At 32.2% G+C, this 17,004-nt stretch overlaps 1 protein-coding gene and 1 long non-coding RNA gene across 2 annotated transcripts in view; one reads left to right on the top strand and one right to left on the bottom strand.

The window, feature by feature from the left end:
• Positions 1 to 2,364: 2,364 nt before the first annotated feature.
• Positions 2,365 to 5,410, bottom strand: LOC112020024 (uncharacterized). Its single transcript, XR_002883742.2, has 2 exons — positions 5,133 to 5,410; positions 2,365 to 2,639 (listed from the first exon to the last, which is right to left on the bottom strand). It is a non-coding gene; the product is annotated as an uncharacterized LOC112020024 (long non-coding RNA).
• Positions 5,411 to 7,634: 2,224 nt separating this feature from the next.
• Positions 7,635 to 17,004, top strand: part of LOC112023672 (probable beta-D-xylosidase 5) — a 20,209-nt gene continuing 10,839 nt past the window's right edge. Inside the window, exons 1-6 of the mRNA XM_065767732.1 lie at positions 7,635 to 8,009; positions 8,334 to 8,639; positions 8,714 to 8,883; positions 8,967 to 9,067; positions 9,178 to 9,951; positions 10,137 to 10,729. Of these exons, the coding sequence (XP_065623804.1) occupies positions 7,635 to 8,009; positions 8,334 to 8,639; positions 8,714 to 8,883; positions 8,967 to 9,067; positions 9,178 to 9,951; positions 10,137 to 10,729 (2,319 nt within the window). The remainder of the gene's footprint in view (positions 8,010 to 8,333; positions 8,640 to 8,713; positions 8,884 to 8,966; positions 9,068 to 9,177; positions 9,952 to 10,136; positions 10,730 to 17,004) is intronic.

Here is a 17,004-nt window from a genome sequence, read left to right as displayed (position 1 = left end):
TGCAGTTCCAACATCAAATGTGACAGTTCTTTTCTCACATTTGGTGGTTCCCTTACTTTTTTTTCTCACATTTGACAGTTTCATTCTCACATTATGTGGTTCCAACATCACATATGATAGTTCTTTTGTCCACATTGGGTGGTTCCCTTACCTTTTTCTCACACTTGACAGTTCCTTTCTCACATTGTGCAGTTACTATATAATTAGCAAGTTATGCAAAAAATCCAATACAAAGATTGTTGACAATTTTAAAATTTTTAGTAAACACTTGAATTGAAACTACAGATCCAGTATGAAATAGTCATCAATCAAGGCTACTACACCAAGTTTTATATTTTTTAGACATATTCATTAGATCTACGTGTGCAGAAGTGTTAAATGACTGTGTTCGACACGAGTATAACCACCCCAATTAAAGTGTCTATTCAGTTTTGTTTCATAAAATTATTATTATATTTAGACCCATCACTATTCAAGGGTCATTTCTTCATTAATGCAGTTGGTTAGGTTGGTGCAAAGAATTGAATGCAAAGGTGGGAGGTGTCTTCTTCAGGAAACTTCCTTCCTTGCATGTCTTGTACCTTTCCTGTGCCATTTATTCCCCCATCCTTGGGTTTTTCGGGTGTGCCAATTGCCCTTTGGCTCTTTAATTCTCTTTGGGTGGGCATAGTCCTTGGAGTTTGCCTATTTTTCTTTATTTGAATTTTCTCACTGTTGAGCTTCCCCCTCTCTCTCTCTCTCTCTGAGTGTTAGTATGTCTCTCGCCTTCTTTGCATTTAAGATATTTTAAAATATTTTGAAATTTTAAATTTCATATTTTTACAAAATATATATATATATATTGAATTGTATAGAGTCCTGGTATATGTATCGCTCTCTCTATCTCTCCAAGTAACTCTTTGGAATGAGCGGCTCAAATTGTCATTGTTTATTAATTTTAATAAAATTCATGATAGTGATTTTGTGTAAGTTTCAAAATATCATCATTATCATCTTAGAGTTTGAGAAATTCTTAAGATTATTTATTTTTCTATAAAGAAATTAAAGGGTAAATGGGTCATAATAAGTTTTAAACTTAGAGTTTCACTATTTACTCATTAAATTTACCACTTAATTCTTCTAGATGAAACTCTTTTGCACTTTTATATCAACTCTAAAGAGTCTTCAATATATATATATAAGCAGATACCTCATGTGGGAGAGCATGAGGTTCTGCCAAGTGGCACATTCGTTGAGCTTCTCTCATTTTGGCTTCCAACTCATCAAAGTTTACATTTATGTAAAATTTTTAATTCATTGAATGTGTCAATGAAGTTAATACACATTAATTATCTATAAGTATGCACTAAATATATATATATATATATATAAGAAAGAAAAAAACATCACGTGAGAGACCATGCGATTCTGTCATGTGGTGCTTTGTAAGAGTAATTTTTCTCACATTAATTATCTATAAGTATGCACTAAATATATATATATATATATATAAGAAAGAAAAAAACATCACGTGAGAGACCATGCGATTCTGTCATGTGGTGCTTTGTAAGAGTAATTTTTCATTTAGTTTTACACCTCAACTTCTTTACATATTTGGATTATAATAAAATCCTATTAATAGGATATTACTATTTTCACTGAGTGTTTAACTTACCACTATCATACTTCAATAACATAAACATGACATCATAAATTTTAAATGATATTTCCATAAGCCAACGAAACATTTACATTTTTCTCAACCAAAAAAAAAAAACCTAAACATTTACATGAAATTACAAATTTTTTATGCTAACTCCAAGCCAATGTAGAAACAAAAATTATGATTAAAAATTTCAGCAAAAAAATAAATGATTAAACAAACAATCAACTTATTACACCATATTTTTTTTTAGAAGATATTACACCACATAATAACTAATTTCTAATTTATGTAACTTTTTCTCTATAGTTTAAATTCTCCATCCCCTTTAGAAGATATTGCACCACATAATAACTAATTTCTAATTTATGTAACTTTTTCTCTATAGTTTAAATTCTCCATCCCCTTAATTTTGTATTTTTATCATTAATTTAACAAAAATCTCTTCATGTTATTGCAACATTACTTCATGTTATTACTTTAAAATATTTTGGATATTCTATATAAGTTTTTCACATAACAGCTTAATGCATTATCCGCGCATCGCGCGGGAACATGGCTAGTTTTTATAAAAGGATTACTAGATTAGTCTTAATGAAGTCATTTCTGTCCTGCACATGGCCTTCTTGACAATTACCATAGCATCTAAGAGGGAAAAATTTGATTCAAGAGTTGTACAGAGAATCTAAAATGACTTAAAAGTTAAAGAAAAGCAATAAGAATAAATCGCAAATACTTTTCTCTATTGAATAATGAATACATCAACAATGGAGGATATGGACAACTATATTAGCCCAAAGAAGGATATGAAGTTCATGAACAACTCAACTTTATAAGCTATTTGAAAATTCCAGCCAAATACAGGGAAAAAGTAGAAAGGAATGTCTGAAGAAGAAATTTTTTTTACAGCCAAATACTTCAGCTGCCATCTTTCACATGTGTTGGTTTCTTCTGCAAGTGTCTCCCACACATTTGCCATCTTCTTTGCATATCATGCCTATAAACAGGCATATATTATTATCAGAGAAAAAAATTGCTCTTATTAAGTGTATAATGTAGCATTATTATTATTTGGGGCCACATATTGCCAACGTCAAAAAAAAGAACCTAATTTACAACAAATCCTCTCAACATAACAATAAATTCGGTGCCAATCTTCCAGAAGTAACTTAAAATTTTAAATCCTACATCACAATTTATGTTGCCACACGTTTAACAATCAAGTAATAATAAGCTCTCATTATATGTACTTAATACATAAACAGAAGAGGCATCAGGCCTCCTAGTGATGATTTTCCAACAACAGTACAACTCTTAGTTTTCACCTAGCAAACCCAAAAGGAGGCCACATTGCATTTGACTGGAAAAATACCACATCTTCAAACATCTTCAATACCAAGAAGTAATCAAAATAAAAAATATTATAAGTAGAATGTGATCAGAATTATAAGCTAGCCAATACATTTGCATACCTATCAGTCTACCCTACTTGTATCCAAATTAAATAACAGCACTGAAGCCTGTAGCTTACAATAAAAAGGGAACCACATAAAATCAACAAATATTTGCAGAAGGCATCAAGTAATAACTTGTCAACTATAAACAAAGAGTATTTACTTTGCCAGCAGGGGTTGTGAACATTTTACATTTAGTGGACAAAAATCATAACTCCAAAAGGAACTTAAGAAACCAGTGAGGAACAAAATCAACACAAAACACACAAATGAAGTGAAAGTTACGTTCTTTATTAAATCAAACTTTCAAGTCCTAAGCACAATACCGAGGGAAACAAGCGAGCCAAATAATTTCACAACAATAATTAAAATGAAAGACAATTTCAGATTACCTTTACTCTAAGTGGAAGTTTCAGATTACCTTTACTCTTAAGTGCTTACTCATTTCTTGATATTGTTGATGGTTCTTATCCATGTCCAGAAAATTTTTTCAGTCATGATAAGGGATTGCCTACCACACAAGAAACTCCAGATTTTCTTCAATGGTGCATAAAAAAGATCGAGCTTTAATGTCAATGATCAGTGCTACGTTGTATCACTTAGCTCTTGCTCTTGTTATTGGGCAAACTATAGCTAAAGGTGTATGGGATACTTCGGAAATGTGCTATACTTCTATGTCTAGATCTAACATTCTTGGTTTGAAGAGAGAACTAAATAGTTAAATAGCATTAGGAAGAACAATGATTATATTGATGTGTACTTGGCCAAAATCAAAGATTGCAGAGACAAATTGGTGATAGTAGGAGTTCATATTGAAGATGAAGAGCTTCTACACATTGTTCTTGATGGACTGCCACAAGGGTACTATTCCTTCAGTTCTGCTCTAAGAACCAGGGATGATCCTATAGGATATGAAAAAGTTCATGTTCTTCTCACCTCTGAAGAAAAATCACTAAAGCATGCCTCTGACCTAATCAAAGACCCTGTTCATANATGGTCAGTTCCACATATAGAGGAGAGTTAGATCAACCAATAATTAAGTAGGAGAAGATCCTATAGAGGTGGTATACATAATCAAATTCAGAATTTTATCAAGTGGTTATCAAGCAAATTCATAATAAACTCTATTACTTTAAACTATGCATACATAACTGCATTCACTAGACAACCTAATTTGATGAACTATCTGTATTTCCTTATTAAGAAAACTAGTGCTTGTTTCTATACCCCTTTTTTATTACAGTTTAGACAGTATCGACCCCCTCCAAGAAAATCAATCTTCTTGGGCTACCAAAAATCTTAACAGCCCAGGAAGATACAATCATCTGCACATGCAATTTAAAGAAAAAAAAAATAGCGCAGCATTAATTGAGGAAAGGTACTACCTTTTAGACATGGGATATAATTTACTTATAGCATCCACTCAATGATAATTGCTCTCTATCATCAGGGCAAGACACCAATTATTTTTTGTTAGGCAGGATTTGAACCCCATGTCTCTTATTTTAAGACAAGATACTAGTTCCCAATTCAAACAAACCAAGATCCTATGAGAATGTCAATTATTTTCCAATGAGTGAATGTCAACTTGCAGACTAATACAATTTGCACTAGAACCAGAGAAAAGTGTGTGTTGTGTGTGTGTGTGTGTGTGTGTGTGTGTGTGTTGTGTATATATATATATATATTACATATATTGTATTCATGGGAACCAAGGACCACAATATAAACGAACAAGATCATGAAAGGTAAGCCACAAAATTTACTGATACAAACAAGAAAGGGGGAACAAAATTGATGTGTTCAAAAAAAATTATTTCCAAGAAATCTATGCTAAAAAACTAACGCTGAAATATTGTGCTTCAGTAATGGATCCAAAGGATCTAAAATCAATGATATCCAAACACCAAAACCATATATTAGGGAGTTTAGGGTTCCAAATTCATTCAAATACAAGAAACAAAAAACTGCAAAAATAAAGAAAGAAGACAACGAAGTTTGAAATTTCAAACAAAAAAACAAGTTAGAGTTCACACCTTGCCAATCTTGAACTTCATGGAAGCAGTCTCGAGCATCATCTTCGTTGACATTGCCTCTGAATTGAAAGAACGAGAGAGAGAACGCAACATCTGTTTTCTTTTTTTTTCTCTTTCTTTTTTCAGCTTTTATACTGTAACTTGTTCTATCGGTAATCGGTAAGCAACAAAAACTCAGTTAAACGGCCAGGATTAAAACCTTTAGAATCAATGGTCCAGATATGGGTGGGTACCGTACCCTCACAAAAAACAAGTGAGTACCGTAGAATGACCCTCATGATTCATGGATACGATAATTTTCATATAAGTCATCAGACTGATACAATTAATTCCCCTACAACACGTCAGATAAAATTCAAGCCATTCAGCTAATTCCGCCAGTCAATTCCGAGTGTTTGGAGTAGCAGGACAAAAATCTAAGTCTTCTATTTCTGTTCTTTTCCTCTTTTTCTTTTTCTTCTTAATTTGTCCCACTATCCATGCACATGATCTTCATTTTTCTCCTGTGTTCTATCATCTATGTCAAATGGTTGGTTGGTATGTAAATGTATCACTGTATGATCTTTCAATTTCCTTCTCTCCCTTCACGTCCACATGAATTTTCTTTTGAGTGTTAGATACGTTGATTGATTAGGGCCACATTAGTTGGCCAAGATTCTCAATATATATATATATATATTATTGGCCAACGTATTTGGCTGTGATATGGATTTGAATTTACATTCTTAATAAATCATCAGATGAGATCTAATTTTTAATATATATATATATATATATATATTAGAGACAAAGAGTAACTGTATCGAAATATTTCATTTTTCATTCCGTTAATCATATTAAAATGAGCTTGGGTATGGAATTCACAATATGGTTAATGAAACACTGTAAATTTTCATAATATTAACACTTGACAATTAATATCACTTATATCTTCCTCTCAATATATATATATATATATCACTTATATAAAAATATATATATATATATATATGGATCAAATCGTGACAGAATTTTTTTTTTTTTTTGGAGAAACTCGAATTTCAAAGAAAGTGCTATAACCGAATTTGGTTTCAGTGTCAATTTTTTTTTTTTTTTTTTTTTCCCTCTTAGACTACCATAAATGTTTATAGAGAAAATTTTTCTTCATTATGACAATAATAGGTATTAATTTAAATGATAATGACGAGGGATAGAGGAGTTTTGACATCTATCATTGTCTTTAGCTTGGACGAAAGAATTCAGGTTATCATAGTATGCACTATACACCCTAATTTGTTATTTTTGGTTTTGAGAGAAAAACATACACACAAAAGGAAGAGAGAACAGAATTCTAATACAAAGATACACCAAAAACTCCACTCAAAAGCTATTATGATTTTTAGGAAAGAGTAAGATAAATTATATTGCACGCAAGTACTTTCTTAAGCAATATAAGATAATTACCCATTTTTTTAATAAAAACAAACACACACATAAGGAAGAAATAATGGAGGATTTGTCATTAATATTGTTATTATTATTATTATTATTAGAACAACTGGGTTTGGAAATTTCAACCGAAGTGCGCCTCATGGGAGGATGTTGAATGTGATTTATATTATTTTATGAAAAAAAGGAATTTGGCTATTAGATATCCACCAAAAAGACAAATTTTGGATATAAAACAGATGCTTAATTACGAAAGAGATTAAATTTTATAAGAATGGGGTGTAAAATCTATGTTTTACACCATCTAATAAGTGATTGTAATATTAGCATTTTATTTAAAATTCAATACATTCTATCATACCTAATAACATCTTGATAGATTCCCAATTTGGTTAGATTTATATATAGGTATTAGAATTGATCAAGTGTGATTGTGTTTATTCTTAAATATATAATAAGATGATTTGGCATGTTAGGATTGGAAGGGTAAAACATGAGTTTTACACCACGTCTTTATATAATTTAATCTTGTTATGGAAATAGTAATAGCCTTATACCTTTTTTTTTTCTTTTTCCTGAGTTGGCATTATAATTGACATAAATTTTTGGGTTTTCTAACTATAGAGACATGTATGATAAGGGGTTAAAGTCAACGGTGTAACAATAATTTTACTTTCCTTTTAGAGTCTTTGTGAGTTATAACTCTTTTAAACACATATTACTACCATTTTTTTTTCAATGATGAAAGGGGATTATTACAAATTTTACTACATGATTCTTACTCTTTGCATCCAATCACCAAAAACAAAAAGATTTGAAAATTCAGTTATTATATTGATTACATTGTTTAATTATCATGCCAATTTGTAAATTTTTTAAGATAATATTGGTAACATTTTTGTGGATATAAGATCTTCCTTCCTCTATATATAACAACTTTCATGGGAGGGATTACATGCAACATAATTCTTTCTAAGAAAAGCCATGGCCAAAACACTTAGTTTTCTCCTTTGTATCTTTCTCACTTTTCTCTTCTGTATCATCTCCATTGATGCTAGAAAAAGAGGCCCTAAAATGGGTCATGATACTGTGCCCTCTAGTGGTAGCAACATCACCTACATATGTGATCCCTCTAGATATGCCAAACTTGGATTGAATATCTCGATATTCCCTTTCTGTGATAAAAAACTTTCCTACAAAGTCCGAGCAAAAGATTTGGTGAGTCAAATGACGCTGTATGAAAAGGTGCAACAACTAGGTAATAGTGCTTATGGAGTGCCAAGATTAGGGCTACCAGAATATGAGTGGTGGTCTGAGGGGCTCCATGGTGTCTCCAATGTCGGTCCAGGTACCATTTTTGATGATTCGATTCCACATGCAACCAGCTTTCCCACGCCAATTCTCACAACAGCTTCATTCAACGAGTCATTGTGGAAAACAATTGGACAGGTATGATATATATATATATATATATTTTTTTTTTTTTTTGTGGAGAGGGGGGTTTGTTAGAGAGCATTTTCATTCAACGAGTCATTGTGGAAAACAATTGGACAGGTATGATATATATATATATATTTTTTTTTTTTTTTTTTTTGTGGAGAGGGGGGTTTGTTAGAGAGCATTTTGTTGGAAAAAAAAGTAAAAATATACGGTTAGTTTCTTAAATTTAACATGTTAAGGATTTTTGTACTTAAAAGTTTAAAATAATCATTTTATAATCCTTAACAATTTAAAGTGATCACTCTTTGTCCTTAATAATGAGATTGGTTGCAGGCTGTTTCTACAGAAGCACGAGCAATGCACAATTTAGGACATGCTGGATTAACATTTTGGAGTCCAACCATTAACGTAGCAAGGGATCCAAGATGGGGAAGAATCATTGAGACACCTGGTGAAGATCCATTCGTAATTGGCACCTATGCTGTGAATTACGTGAGAGGCTTGCAGGATGTTGAGGGAACCGAGCACTATAAGGATTTAAACTCTAGACCACTTAAAGTTTCTGCAACTTGCAAGCACTTTACTGCCTATGATGTTGACAATTGGTTTGGAACTGAGCGCTACAATTTTGATGCTTGGGTAACTACACTGGCAATCCTAATTCTAAAGTTGATATACATTAAAGCAAAGTATTTATTAATTGTTTTTTGAAGGTGACGGAACAAGATATGGAAGAGACATTTAACCGGCCCTTCCAAATGTGTATTCAAAATGGTGATGTTAGTAGTGTTATGTGCTCTTATAACCGTGTTAATGGCATACCTGCTTGTGCTGATCACAAACTCTTGAGGCAAACCGTTAGAGAAGAATTGAATCTTCATGGGTACTATCTAAACTCTAATCTCAATATACTAAAATTTAATTAGGAAGCCATTTTTATAAGACCAACATTACAATATTTTCCAGGTATATAGTTGCAGATTGTGATTCTATTGAAGTAATGGTTAATGACCACAAATGGCTTGACGTTGACAATGAAACTGCAGTAGCATATACACTACAAGCAGGCAAGTTAATTATGTGCCTTACCTATTAATTTCTTTCTTTTTCTTTTTTTCCTTTTCAATTTCCTTGTTTTCTTTTTTGTTCACCGGCATTTAATTTCTTCTTCGTTTAGGTTTGAACTTGGATTGTGGAGTATTCTACACAAACAATGTTGAAAATGCTGTGAAACAAGGGAAGGTTGGAGAGGCAGTTGTAGACCAATCACTAGAATACCTCTATGTTGTGCTTATGAGGCTAGGGTTATTTGATGGAAACCCTAAATTCAATTCTCTCGGAAGAAATAGTTTGTGCTCTAACACAAACATTAAGTTAGCGACAGAAGCAGCGAGGGAGGGAATTGTTCTTTTGATGAATGACAATGAAACTTTGCCATTGACAACTGAAAAGTTCAAAACCCTAGCAGTGGTTGGACCACATGCTAATGCTACCCTTGCTATGATTGGTAACTATGCATTTGACTCAAAAATTGCAGGTACTCCATGTCGATACACTTCTCCAATTGATGGCTTCTCTAGTTATGGAAGAGTGTACTATGAAGCAGGATGTCCGGATGTTAAATGCAACGATGAGAGCTTGATACTCCCAGCTGTGGAATCTTCCAAAATCGTTGATGCCACTATAATTGTTGCGGGGATAGATTTATCAATTGAGGCAGAGAGCTTAGATAGGGTGGATCTCCTCCTTCCTGGAAAACAAACTGATCTTATCAACCAGGTTGCTGATGCTACAAAAGGCCCGGTAGTTCTTGTAATCATGTCTGCCGGAGGTGTTGATATCTCCTTTGCTAAGAATAACCCCAAAATCCAAGCCATCTTGTGGGTTGGATATCCGGGAGAGGAAGGTGGTGAAGCCATTGCAGATGTCGTTTTTGGAAAATACAATCCAGGTAACATCTAATTTGATTCCTTATTACCAATGCATATCTTTTATCTTTCATGATTTTGCATCAACTCTATATCGTGTTAATTTCTTTTGTTGGGGATTAATTATTATAATTTTTACTAGGATTTTCTACTCTATCTTTATAAATGTCACGTAAATATTAATTCATACATTCTACTATGTTTTCAGGAGGAAGATTACCCCTTACTTGGTATGAAGCCGAATATGTTAATAAGCTACCTTTAACATCCATGCAGTTGAGGCCAGATGATACCCATGGCTACCCAGGTCGAACATATAAATTCTTCAATGGCTCCACTGTCTTCCCTTTTGGTTATGGCCTCAGCTACACAAAATTCAATTATACGCTAACAGCCTTGCAAACTTCACAGCCGATAAAATTGAACAGATTTCAACACTGCCGTGACCTATTGTATAAAAATGAAACCTTCAAGCCTAGCTGCCCCGCAGTTTTAGTAGATGATTTAAAATGTCAAAACAAAATTGGTTTTGAAATTGAATTAAAAAATGTGGGTAATAGAGATGGAAATGAAGTTGTCTTGGTTTACTCCCAGCCCCCAGATGGTATTGTTGGAACTCATTTTAAGCAGTTGATTGGCTTCCAGAGGGTTTTTGTGGCAGCTGGGACGGGTAAAAAGATTCAGTTTACATTCAGTGTTTGCCAGAGCTTGGCCATTGTAGACTACAATGGTTATAGTCTCTTGCCTTCTGGTGGGCACACAATTATAGTCAGTGATGGTGCAATTTCATTCCCAATTCAAGTAAGATTTCATTAGAGGTGCAAGGAACGAAAATTAATATTGTATAATCTTAGAGAATATATATTCGCTTTATAGTCTAGGTCCAACATAATCATGCTTGGTGTGCAAGCTAAGAATACTACCTATATTACAAGTTTATTAACTGTGGTTATTAATTCAGAGATAAACCTTTTATAGCTAGGTTATATTGGGTTCATTATTATTCATGGAAGTGTACTCCACTTTTCTCCATAGACGTAAGTTTTCAAGTTAAACCGCATTATCTTGTGTTACTCTATTTTATGCATGGCTTAATTTTCATATCAACAATGAAAGTTCTTTTTCTGCATCATTCGGTATGATTATGGTTTACTCTATGCATTGCGCTGGTACTATGTAATGTGAATGATTCGTAAATTGAAAAGGCGAAAGAACAAAATAGTAAGTTACACTCAGTTTGTTTCGAAGTAAAATATTTTCAAATATAAAATATTTTCCATGTAAAATATTTTCATTTTCAAGTGTTTGGCAAGAGTTTGATGTAACCTAAACATTTGAAAATGCAAACATAAACCAACCACCACTAACCACCACAAACCCAACCACTACATACATAGCCACCACTAACCATTGCAAAGGTAGCCACCCCAAACCTAGCCAACACAATTATTGTCATCCACCAACCATTCCATACCCAGCCACCACCAACCATTGCAAAGCTAGCAGCCACCAACCGTAACAAATCCAGCCACCACACTCACCATCATCTATAATCTACCTACCCACCATAATCCCATCCAGTCGGCCACCATCATCCACCTACCCACTATTATCCCATCCAATCAGCCATCATCATCAACAACCCAAACACTCAAGACCAACAAAACAAACCCAAATACTATCATCAGATCTCTATTTTATGGGGGGGAAAACCCCCACAAAACAAAACCCAATTCAAAACCAACCCATAAAGACCCAGATCTCCATCGCAACACCTCCTTTGACCGCCGCTACCAGATCATGCCAAAAAGCTACCTTGACCACCACCAACATCACACCTCTCAAGAAGCCACTTTGTGATTTTCTTTGTTTGTTCGAGATGGGTAAGAGAGAATAGCAAGAGCCTCGACAAACCTGAGAGTGATGAGCTCCTTGGTGGCTCTAGTTTGTGGGAAGAGAGAACTTTAGAGTGAGAGGGAGAGTTATTGCCGGCAATGGGCGGCGTCGACAGAAGCTGAAGTTGGCCAGTGGTGCCTCAAACCTTGGAGCCTAGGATTATTGGGAGAGGGGACCGGAGGTGGTTGGGGTTTTTTTGGAGAGAGGTGATTTGGGAGAGTTTGAGCATAAAGTAACTATGGGAGTAAAAAAGAGTGATAAGTATCGAGGGGGTATGAAGGAGTGAGCAAATGTAAAATGTTTATCCAAAATTTTAAGTGTAAAATATTTTACATAAATTTTCTTATGTTGATTTGGTTGACTAAAAATATTTTACTTTTGACCAAATATCACTACAACAAAATGTATTTTCAGTGATGAAATTATTCGTCACTAAAAGTCCAATTTTTCTTCACTAAGGACCTTTAGCGACAAAATCTACTAATTAGCGATGAAACTCATTTCGTCGCTGAAACCCCATTATTGAAAGTCTTGGCGACAAAAAATTTCATCACTAATAGTCCAATTTATTTATTAAAAAATAATTTAGCGAGGAAAACGTTTTGTCGCTAAATGTTTTCCTCGCTAAAAACACTATTTTGCGACGAAAATATTCCGTCGGCAAAAACACTTTAGTTTATTAAATCATATTTAGTGACAAACAATTTCATCACTAAAACAATTTTCAGGTACATATAGTGATGAAAAAATTCGTCACTAAAACTATTTTTAAGAAAATTCAGGCACATATAGCGATGAAAATTTTCGTCACTAAAACCATTTCTTACAAAATTCTGCTACATTTAGCGACGAAATATTTCGTCACTAAAACAATTTTTTGTTACTATATTTGTGACGGAAAAATTCGTCGCTAAAACTTATTTTCTCTTTTTATTTTTTTCATGGCTTCAATATTAACCTGTAGCCTGTCATTACATTATTAATACCTCGCATTTGAATAACACATTTATTTCAACAACACATTTATAAAAATAAAAAAAAATAAAAAAATGATTAATACATGCCACAAGTAAAAAATAAAACAATTATTCAATTCAAACTTCTTCCATTCAATAATTGTTTGCAACACATACAATAACATAAGATGTTTTATAACAATACAAAAAGTGTAGCATAATATAATTAGAACCAATAAAAGATGACCTCATATGTCTTCAAGTAATGCCAAAAGTAAATCTCCTAGAAGCCACCAATAAGAAATCTAAACAAATATAAAAATAATACTACATTAAAAGCGTAAAGTAAAAACATTAACTATGTTATAAGAAACATTTCTAACAATGCATTAAGGGTAGCCACACCAATGAATTAAAATTACAACTCCTAATGTATAAGTTGTAGAAAGCAAATATACATTTTCAAGTGTAATGTATTACAATTAGTTTCAAATAATACATTAAAAGTAGTCACACCATATAATGCTTTAAAAGTAATCACACCATGCAAGGTGAATGTTACTTCAGCAAAATAAGGACAACTGATGCATAATGTATTCTAACATCTAAGTCTATAAGCTACTTAGATAAAGTCTTATCCCCTTTATAAATGCACAAGTCTATATTAATAATTAAACAAATATAAGTTGCACAATCAAACACCTTGAATATCAATTTATACCACATTATAACACCATACAAGCCACTTGCTTGCTCCAATTCAACAACCCACCACAAAACCAAACATCAACATCACAATATAAAACGCATACAAGTATTTCAAACAAAAGTAACTCAACAATATCCATTCACAATTCCAAAAAATAAGAACACTCCCAATATGAATTTAAACCACCTTATAACACCATGCAAGCCACCCAATTGCTCCAACACAAGCCACCACAAAACCAATTATCAACATCCCAAAATATAATGCTTACGAGTATTGAAAACAATTAAAATAATATGTCTTACGTATAAATCAACAATATCCATTCACTTACTATGCTCAAGAGCCTAACTAAGTGGGGATGTGTTATTTGGGTGGCTAGTTTGAGGAAGCCAAGCCTCCTAGAAAAAGAAGAGAGATTAGAGAGAACAAAGAGACTAACTTTTCTTAATAGATTTTGAATGAATGATTATAAGCAGCAATTAGTGTTATATAGGAAGGCTTAGTTGTGTATTACACCAAAAATGTCAATATTAGCTAACAAACTTGGCTAATAACTATAACTAACTACCTACCTAATTTGCGAGCTAGGCGGCAACTACTACCAACTTATAACTAACTAGTAATACAAATGTGCTTAATTTAATTCTGTAGTCACATGCTCCAATTATTAAGGCTGCCAAGGCAAGGCCAATACCTTATACACAAGTGCTAATACAAGTTACAACCTTAAATAACATCCACAAGTACATGTTTTAGGCAAAACTAGGTTCTTAACACATTTTGACTCTTGATTGTGTTGACACATCTTTTATTGGAAATTGTAGAAGTGACTTAGCTAAACTTATCGGTATGGGCTTGCAAATGGACTAATTGTATGCATATAACCAAAAAAATCACTTACAAGCTTATAAGAATGCGTCCTCAATCTATAGTAACCACAAATTTTTGAAGCTCTTTGGGACCCATCAAACCTTCTTTTTTGTTGCTTACAGTGAGTAGATAGAAAATTAGGAAACATAGGTAGCATATCTCATGAGTTTTCTTTTGGGTACCAAGTGATTAAACCAAACCATTATTAAAATTAACTAAGTAAAACACATGTCAAAGAAAATGCAAGAGTTTAGAAGCCAACCCACTCAACAAAGGTTACAAGTAAATTCCACAAAATCCCAACATACTCGTCATACTTTCAAATTTACTACACGACTGGTCAGCCCTTTTGTAAAAATTGTTTGGTACATGAAAATTTATCCGATTAAATTGAAATTAAATAGGAAGAAGCTCTTATATGTGCAGTATGTACCATAAAAAATTAAGCTCAAGTCTAAGTTTTCTATGATTTCTTAAAAATCACACAGTGCATCTGACTCAAAAGAAAATTACTAAAATTTTAACACTATGCCAAAAGCTTTGAGACTTTATTAACCTTAAAGCTACATATGTTAGCTCAAATTAACAACTAAGATTATAACTCATAACCTCATGTAACAATTATTATGAAAAAAATTCAAGCAATCCAACCCCGAAACTCATAGAGGCAATGTACCAAGCACTTGGCATGCACAAGCAAATTCTCAAACCACTATGGTAAGTAATAGTTAACATTTCATCAACTTCTTATATATGACAAAAATCATTCCAGCAACTCAACTCAAAACAGAAAAATCATCATAAAACAAACAAAAATCAGCTCCTCCTTCCTCCAATAAACCAAATGCCCAAATACCAACTATCACATACCCACACCTCAAAACCACCCCCAAATTTAGATAACTGGCTTGATGGGATTTTTAAGACCTAAATATGGGTGTACTACACTTCTATTATACATTACTCCTATAATCATATAACTTTACATCTATTAATCATAAATTCTTTATTATATATATATATATATATTTATAGAAGTTTTGGCATTATTACACAAACGGTATGTCCACTACACCTACCTAATGCACACTACTTAGAATTCTTAGCTTGAACTTAGTAGATGTGACGTATGGACAATACCAATTCCTTAATTCTTAAGACATACATGTTTGTTTTTTACTTGACAAAGTTGAAAGATTCACTCTTTAAACCTAACAATAGGCACGGTACAATGTATCATATAGCATATTAGAAAAAGTAGAATAAAATAAAAGATGCAAATTGTCATGTGTCATACTCTTTTTCTAAAACTTCTATATAAAGTCAATTTAGCATTATGAGAAACTCCAAAGAGTTGGTGGACATGTTTTCAAGACTTGTGATCAATAAGGTTTGTTTAAGTCTCTTAATCAAAATACCTTGGGATCACTTAAAAGAAATTCATTCTTATAATTATGTTTTTAAGATAATCCTTATAATAACTTAGTGTGTATGTAATGGAGATTATATTTATGGGCAGTGAACACTTCTATTAAAAAAAAAGCATTATAAAACTCACATTTAAAAAAAAAAGCTAATAAAAACACTCCCAATAATATGAATTTAAACCACCTTATAACTCCATGCAAAGCCACCTGCTTGCTCCAACATAACAACCCACCACAAAAACAATAATCGACATCACAATATATAATGCTCACAAGTATTAAAAACAATTACATAATATCCATTACATATAAATCAACAATATTCATTTACAATTCCAAAAATTAAGACACTCCCAATATAGATTTAAACTACCTTATAACACCATACAAGTCACATGCTTGCTCCAATACAACAACCTACCACAAAACCAATAATCAACATCACAAGTATAGATGTTTTTAAGCATTTAAACAAATTTTACTTACTATGCTCAAGCCAAGCGTACACCTTTAAGAAAAAAATCCAAAATTATCACAAATAATGAATATTTAAGTTGCAAAAAAAAAAAAAAAAAAAAAAAAAAAAAAAAAAAAAAAAAAAAAAAATTTTTATTTCTATCATGTTTTTTCCTCCTTTCTTGGGATTTTTTTTTTGTCCTGATAATTTTATTTATCCTAATATATATATATATATATATTTTGCCTAGATTTTATTTTTAACTTTCAATTGTATTTCTAATATTGGTACTCTATCAGCATTTCAATACTCATAAAATACTTTTAATTTCATATGGTCAACAGACAAGGGCTTATCATTTTTATTAAAACAGATAATAATGTTATATTGACAGTTAAACCAAACAAAATTTACTTATGAACCATGTCTACTTTGGATTCACTAATTTTTTATCAAAAGATTGTCGAAAACTGTTTATCTTTAAATTTCAATTTATTTTAGTTAAATAAAAACATAATTGAAATCAAAATATAAAATAATGATTGCATCGTTTAGTGTTTAACGCTTCGTTTGTTTTGATATAAAATATTTTAGGAAATTATTTTCCAATTTTACATGTTTGTTTTACAGTAAAATATCACTACAATAAAATGTAACTATAGTGATGAATTTTAGTGACGAAAATTTTTTCATCACAAAAAAGTACCATATAGTAATTTTGTCGCTATATATATAAAAAATAGTAACATTTTAAACGA

This window comes from Quercus suber, unplaced genomic scaffold (assembly GCF_002906115.3).
Source record: "Quercus suber isolate HL8 unplaced genomic scaffold, Cork oak 2.0 scaffold_841, whole genome shotgun sequence".
Taxonomy (NCBI): Eukaryota; Viridiplantae; Streptophyta; class Magnoliopsida; order Fagales; family Fagaceae; genus Quercus; species Quercus suber.
This window is presented reverse-complemented; position numbering and strand designations above follow the sequence as displayed.